The 7694-nt window shown below is 46.3% G+C and overlaps 1 protein-coding gene and 1 non-coding gene across 3 annotated transcripts; both read right to left on the reverse strand.

Annotated features, from left to right (window-relative positions):
- Positions 1 to 2799, reverse strand: ATP5MC1 (ATP synthase membrane subunit c locus 1). Of its 2 annotated transcripts, none has more exons than XM_035026915.1 (5): positions 2726 to 2799; positions 2122 to 2169; positions 1246 to 1323; positions 562 to 740; positions 1 to 218 (listed from the first exon to the last, which is right to left on the reverse strand). In XM_035026915.1, exons 2-5 carry the CDS (start codon positions 2158 to 2160, stop codon positions 104 to 106), a joined length of 411 nt encoding a protein of 136 aa, XP_034882806.1. In that variant the 5' UTR covers positions 2161 to 2169; positions 2726 to 2799; the 3' UTR covers positions 1 to 103. The 2 variants fall into 2 exon arrangements, with proteins under 2 accessions (XP_034882806.1, XP_034882805.1); XM_035026914.1 differs by having other exon boundaries at positions 2656 to 2759.
- Positions 2800 to 3638: 839 nt separating this feature from the next.
- On the reverse strand, positions 3639 to 3829 carry LOC118025350. The gene has a single exon (XR_004683289.1). It is a non-coding gene; the product is annotated as a U2 spliceosomal RNA (small nuclear RNA).
- Positions 3830 to 7694: the final 3865 nt, after the last annotated feature.

A 7694-nucleotide genomic window follows, 5' to 3' on the forward strand; every position in this document is an offset into this window, starting at 1 on the left:
TTTAGAGAAACGTTGTGTTTAATGGTAAAGCTTAGCACACTCCAGCACCAGGCATGGCCTGAAGTCGAAGCAGCAGGGACAGGTAGGTGACCCTCATGGAACCTCACATGGCGAAGAGGATGAGGAAGGCAACCATCAAACAGAAGAGCCCCATGGCCTCAGACAGGGCAAAGCCCAGAATGGCATAGGAGAAGAGCTGCTGCTTGAGAGACGGGTTCCTGCCAGGGACAGAGATCGATGCCAGCCGGGGGAAAGGAAGGGTTGAGGGAATGGATGGTGGAGGACACAGGTAGGTTGTCAGTGGTGGGCATGGGGGGACCGCTGAAAGTGGGAGAGGGCCTAACCTACATTTATCCTGGGGATTTAGACAGGTAAACAGAGTACCAACATGGTAAGTTTAAGTGAGCCAGGTTGGAAACACATTTAAATGATTCAGGGATCACGGGAGAAAACAAGAGGTCAATGAAATCAACCCCAAGCTAGTGGGAGCTCCTGCTGAGGCTTCTCCCAAATGGGGTGGAATTTATGGTAGGAGATACTCTAGGCCACCCCCAAACTTACCTGGCATAGCCAATGATCAAGCTGCCAAACACTGTTCCAATGCCAGCCCCTGAACCAGCCACACCAACTGTGGCAGCCCCAGCGCCAATAAACTTGGCTGCTGTGTCAATGTCCCGGGAGACAACACTGGTCTGGAACTCCCGCCGGGCCACCTGGAGCGGAGAGCTGCTATGGGATGGCTGGAAAGGCAAGTAGGGAAGGAGAGGTAGTGAGGCCTAAGGACAGGTGGCCGACTCCCATTCCCTCGCCCCACCCACCTGGGCTCCGAAACCACTGGCAAATTGCCTGGCAGGTAGAGAATGCTCAGATTGCAGACAAAGCTGGGAATTAGTCCTCGGGCCCATTTTCCGACAGGGCCAGGGAAATTGGGAAATAGGGAAATAGGGAATAGGGAAACCTCACTTTTGCAAACTTCTCACCTACAATGTTCACCTTGGGGTACTTAGAGCTATTAAAGCATGATAGATTCTCTAACTGTCCTCCCACTCTGGCCTACAGGTCACTATCTTGAAGAACCCCTCCCTGGGGAAACGAATTAATTTTTAAGATTTTTATTTTTAAGTAATAAATACACCCAATGTGGGGCTCGAGCTTACAACTCCGTGATCAAGAGTTGCATGCTCTACGGACTGAGCCAGCCAGGTGCCCCTGGGGAAATTTACAGGAGGGCCCACATTCCTTTACCTGTTTAGCTGGGATCTCTGGCCTACTCAAGAGGGAGGCAGACACAGGCCTGATCAGATCCCTGGTACAACAGCGGATCTGTCAAATCAGAAAGATACATTCCTCCAAATCAAGCAAGGGAAACAGGATAAACCTAGATGCTGAACTTCTATCAAAAATGACAAGATTATAAACAGAAAAAAAGCCCATGTGTTTCAAGGTTAATTAATGCATTCCTGTTTCTACCAGATAGGCCTGCACAAGAGACAGCCGTCCAAGACCCAGGTGTAGTTAGCAGTGGCAACTTTCCCATTTAAACCCAGGTACCAAAGTTCATTTCTACGGGCACAGCCCTTACCAGTATCCCAGAATGGAAGAACCCACACTAACATCAAACCGGGTACAGGAAGGGTTTGTACCCAGATCACCCAAAGAATCCGAAGAGGGAAATATTATTTTGTTAGCGTGTACTCACTGGTACACACCCTGAATGGACTGGGCCAGTAAGCCTGGTGAGGCTCCTCGAACAACCATCTAAGCAGAGGCCCCTGTAACCTGGCTTTCTTGAAACATGTCAACATAATGCAGTGATTCTCAAACATGGCTGAACATGGGAATCACCTGGAGAGCTCCAGCCAAGCTTGAGAATGACTACTTCAGTGGGCTGTCTGGCTACGGCCAAGCCAGACTCGTGTAAAGATCCTATCCCGACTCTGACCACATTCCAAAGCCAAGAAAGCTTCGTTTCCTGGTCTAAATAAATAGGGGGTAACTGCATCACTACAGCCTCCCCAAAGAGCCTGCAGCACCTGGATGCCAAGCTCCTCGGAGTTCATTCATTAAACATCGACAGCTCCCACATCTGGCACTACGGATCACCCCGGAGCCGCAGCTTACCAGAGCCGGAGAGATGAGTAGTGCCCCGGTGGTCTGCATTTTCTCAGTCTGCAGAGGGAAAAAAAGATTCACTCACAGCCCAGTCGTTTGCTTATAGTGGCGACCTTCGGTCGTCCCCTTCACCCCGCCCGCCCTCCCTGGACCACGTTCTTCCTTGCACCGTGCCCCAGCTGAGGAGGGCATTAGAGGTCAGAGGGACAGCGCGAAAGGGTCTGCAAAGGAAGGTCACGGAGATCTTCAGTAGAGGAAGGAGGCCCAAACCCCAGGAAGGAAATGTTGCTGAAGAGTATGGTCTCCAGGGAAGACTTTTGGAGGTAGATACTGGGTCGGTGCCGGGCAGAGTCCTAACCATTTTACACAGCTGTCCCCGGCCCGCCTCGGTGGGGACAGTTAATCGCTCATTACCGTTGGTAATTAACATTAATTGTTAAGGATATAGGCACCCATCGCTTCTCCTGGCCCGGAGGACAAATGCCCCTCCACACAGCCCAGCCCTACACCCCTGCCCATCGCTGGCTTCCGGCCCCGAGTCACCTGCACTCCCACTGCCCCGCTGCCCCTAATCCGACCACAGCGCTTGCCCAGCTCAAGGTGACTGACTCACCTCCCGTCTTTAGCTCTAGGTCTCAGCGCTCAGCTCCCCCTCCCACGTGTCTCGGGATCCCCCCACTCTCATTGGCCGCAATCCCCTCGAATCCTCATTGGATAACGTCCTCAAGTCCTCCTTTCTTATTGGCTTTCCGTAGCTTCTTCCTCTCTCTCCACAGGAGCTTCGTGGCAGTTCCCGCCTCCATACGGGTGAAGGCGGGGTTTTCCTCCGAGATCTGGCTTCCGATTGGTCGATCCCTGAAATGCTCAACCATAGAGTCGGCGGGGCTCAGAGGTTCCAGAACCTCCCGCACAAAATGGCGGCCAAGGTGGAAGCTGCAGAAAAAGGCGTAGGCGAGATGACCGGACGCCTTACGCAGACAGACACATGACCCTGGCCCTGCGCCTTCATTCGGGCGCTTGGGCCTTCAGGCACGTTGTACGTCGGGATTTGTAGTCGGGTCGAAGGCCCCAAGGACGGCTGAGATCCCGCGAGACGTTCCTCCCGAGGCCGGGAGAGCCAACGCCTTTGCAGCAATTCGCGCCCTCGTGATTCGTGAAAGCCTTCCTTCCGCCTTGGCGAATAAAGGCCGCCCGCTGGCCTTAAAAGTTAACTAGTGGACGAGCGCGGTTTTGTGGTTGTCGACCGGAGTTCAGCAGCCCTGGACTACCAGCCAGATTTTTTTTTTTTTTGTATTGTAAAAAACAAATTCTAAGGATAAAACACTTAATACTCTTGTAGAATAACGAGCAAAGGGTAGGAACAGGCAGTCCGCTAAAGAAATAGAAATTAAAGGAAATAGTACCTAACTTCGCTGATCAAAGAATAGAAATTTAAGCGTATCATTTGGCATTTATCAAAAGAGCAGAGTTCTTTTTTTTTCTTTCCATTTACCCCCCTTTTCTTTTGGGCAACCTCTATTCCCCTGTGGGGGTGCACTGTTCCTGGAAGTACTGCAATACCAGGTCTATGCGTGAAGTGGATGGAGCCAGGTCCTGTTCTATCTCCTAGTTCCAAAAATCCATTTAATATATTGTCCTCGGGTAGAGGACATAACGGATATTAAACTAATAAGAACCCATACTACACTTGATCTTAGCTAAAAGGCCTAAAAGCGATCAGAATTTTTTTTTTAATTTTATTTATTTGAGAGAGAGAGTGAACATGAGAGGGGGGAGGGTCAGAGGGAGAAGCAGACTCCCCGCTGAGCAGGGAGCCCAACGTGGGACTCGATCCAGGGACTCCAGGATCATGACCTGAGCTGAAGGCAGTCGCTTAACCAACTGAGCCACCCAGGCACCCAGAATTCTTTTTATTAGTATCGGCCAGGCACTATCCTATACTATTGCTGGTGAAAGTATGTGTTAGGAAACCTTTCCAGAAAACAATGTGGGTTGGAAGAAAATAAAATATTAATAGTTAATTCTGGGTAGTGTAGTAAGGTTGATTTGTATTTTTATGAGTCTATAATAGAAAAAAATTAAAAATTATACTAATCTGTGGGCGCCTGGGTGGCTCAGTTGGTTAAGCGACTGCCTTCGGCTCAGGTCATGATCCTGGAGTCCCTGGATCGAGTCCCGCATCGGGCTCCCTGCTCGGCAGAGAGTCTGCTTCTCCCTCTGACCCTCCCCCCTCTCATGCTCTCTCTCTCTCATTCTCTCTCTCAAATAAATAAATAAAATCTTTAAAAAAAAATTATACTAATCTGGAAGGTTAGACCTCTGGACTCTTAGAAAAAATATTTTAAGATGGAGATGTATTTAGCTTGCCAGCCTGGTATAATGGAAGGAGTGTGGAGTTTTGAGATAACACAGACTTGAGTTCCTATCTTGGCTCTGCCATGTAACTGGATATGCATTTCTCTGAGATTACCAAATCTCTCTTGGGTTTAGTGTTATAAGCTACCATTGGGGGCGCCTGGGTGGCTCAGTTGGTTGAGCGACTGCCTTCGGCTCAGGTCATGGTCCCGGGGTCCTGGGATCAAGTCCCGCATCGGGCTCTCTGCTCTGTGGGGAGCCTGCTTCTCCCTCTCCCACTCCCCCTGCTTGTGTTGTCTCTCTCTGTCAAATAAATAAATAAAATCTTAAAAAAAAAAAAAAAGCTACCATTGGTTGAGGCCTCATCAAATGGCAAGTATTGTATTAAGTTCCTTCAACTCTTATATGATTTAATCTTAGAACAACCCTTTAAGTAGGTATTATTATCCGCATTTTACAGATTACCTCATTTCACAGAACATCTTTCTCCAGTTTGACATATCTGGTTAAGAGGTAAAGTCAGTATTTGAACCCAGGTGTGTCTGGGTCCAAAGCAGAAGCTATTAACCTAATGGCTATGGAGGTTCTTGGGCCTCCTAAAACTGAGGAACATGTAAAACAGGGTTAATACTACTTGCCTTATAGAAATATGAAATAAATGTGAGGCATAGGTCGGTGGCTGGTGAATGTTCTCTTTCTGTTCCTACTCTAAGAAAAGTTATATTTTCAGGACGCCTGGGTGGCTCAGTTGGTTAAGTGTCTGCCCTGGGCTCAGGTCATGATCCCAGGATCCTGGGATCGAGCCCCACATCAGACTTCCTGCTTAGCGGGAAGTCTGCTTCTTCGTTTGCCTGCTGCTGCCCCTGCTTGTGCTCTATCTCTCTGTCAAATAAATAAAATCTTAAAAAAAAAAAAAAAGTTATATTTTCATGTGGATTATCTTTGTCTACATGTATTAATTTTTTTTTTCACATACAGATTGGTCATATAGCTCTACTCCTAGCATACACTTGAAGTTGTCAAGTTCATCCTGTGACCTACTGGAATTCAAGCCGTTCAATGTGAATTTTGGAGTCAAACTAGCAGGTTTCAAGTCCTAGCGCTGCTGCTTACTAGTATCTGATTTGGGCAAAGTTCTTAATCTCTTCAAGACTCAGTCTTCATCTATAAAAGGGAGATACTCCTTTTACAACAGGATTGTTATAAGGAGTAAATGAGATGGTATATGTGGAGGTGGTCTTTAATTATTGAAATAAAAAGTACTAGTAAACCAGGAGTGGGTGTGAAGTCAAAGGTAGTTGGGAAACCTCCAATCTGGACCTGGCATCTTGGGTCAGACTAAACTATCTTGGAGGAGGCCAAAAAACTGTGGGAACTCAGATAATTGCCTTGTAGGCAGAAATGCTATTGACGAAGGTGGCAAAGAGCAAACTTGTGGATAATAAGCCAGGAGGGGCCCTCTTTCCAAAGGCATTTCTTTTTTTTTTTTTTAAGGTTTTATTTATTTATCTGAGAGAGAGAATGGGAGACAGAGAGCATGAGAGGGGGAGGGTCAGAGGGAGAAGCAGACCCCCCGCTGAGCAGGGAGCCCGATGCGGGACTCGATCCCGGGACTCCAGGATCATGACCTGAGCCGAAGGCAGTCGCTTAACCAACTGAGCCACCCAGGCGCCCCCAAAGGCATTTCTGACTCTTCAAAATCCTCCTTTCCCACCTAGAGTCTTACTGTAAGATCTTCTCTTTCTTCCTTTAAGCCCAGTTCCTCACTAGAAATTCAATTCAACAAACATTTTTGAGCATAGATGAATAATACCAGTTTCCACCCCAAACAAACTCAAAACTGGCAGGAAAATACTTATGCAAACAAACCATTAAAACTAATAATCTTAATGGGCACCACAAGAAAACGGCCTACAAAATACAAAGAAGGGAGAGACTAACTTCATTTGGAGAGAACCAAGGAAGTCCTTTTTGAAAAAAAAAAAAAATTCTGGGCTGAGTTTTGAGGATAAATATAAGTTAGCTAGATATGTCAGGGAAGAGGGTGAGAATGGATGAGGCTATTCCAGGCAGAGTGAACAACATGTATAAAAACACAGGAGAGGTGGTGTATCCAATCTTAGACCAGTCAGCCATGGCCAGGACACAGCACAAATGTGACTGTTGACTTCCATTTCTGGCAATATGGCTAAATTAAATATTCTGAAAGTCCTCCTGCCACAACACCTAAAGATGCTACCTAGAGATAAAATATAACAAATATATTTTTAAATGCGTGGCCTCGTTTTTGACAGCTAAAATAAAATGTATTCTCTATTATATTAAATTACCAATTTTCCACAGTCCGAAAAAATACCTCCTCTACTAAATGACCCAACTGGTGATGATATATTCTGGGACAACAATAGTAACAAATATAAAAGGAGGTATTTTTTTTGGTGGGGGGAGAAGGGGAGAGATGACTCATGGTGATAAATGCTAGCTTTTAAATGCATAGCTGGGCTCACAAGAAAGTAAGGAAAGTCCTTAGGGACCCGAAACAAAGAAAGAACATAAAACCAGAGCAGTAAACATGTAATATTAAACTGAAGCAGCCACAGCTGGGAATATGGTGGGATAGAGAAAGGAGTGTCTGTTGCAGGAAATAAGTGGCTTGAGTTTTAATCCTCCATGAGGACAGAAGGGTTTGGGGCCTGTGTGAGAAAGGGAGGTGGAATTGAAATTTCCAAATAAAGCTAAGATCCTCAAAAGGCTACACCCTTTGAAGGGTGGACTTAAAAAAAAAAAATCCATCCACAGGGAGGCAAGAAGGAAGTTTATCTACCTATTCCTGGCTCTGGGTGAAAAAAGTCACACACACAAAACTTTCCTAAGAATTTGTAACTACAGGACGATATTTTATGTTGATTCTGAATCCATATCTATACCCTGTTGGGCACCTGGCTGGCTCAGTTGGTAGAGCATGCAACTCTTAACCTCAGGGTGGAGAGTTCAAGCCCCATATTGGGTGTAGGGATTACTTAAATAAATAAATAAATAAAACCACATTATAGAAAAAAAATCTATACCCTGTTGTCCAGGAATGTCCAAGATAAGGAATTGGCATTAAAAGTGGTTCTGGATTAGGGATGCCCTTGAGCTGAAACAGTGTAAAACTCCTCCTTTGGACCCATTCAGGATTCCCACAATAACTGAAAAAGTGATCTTTATAAAGAAATAATCCACAA

The sequence above is a fragment of the Mirounga leonina genome, unplaced genomic scaffold (genome assembly GCF_011800145.1).
Source record: "Mirounga leonina isolate KUSES-001 unplaced genomic scaffold, KU_Mleo_1.0 Mir_200, whole genome shotgun sequence".
NCBI lineage: Eukaryota > Metazoa > Chordata > Mammalia > Carnivora > Phocidae > Mirounga > Mirounga leonina.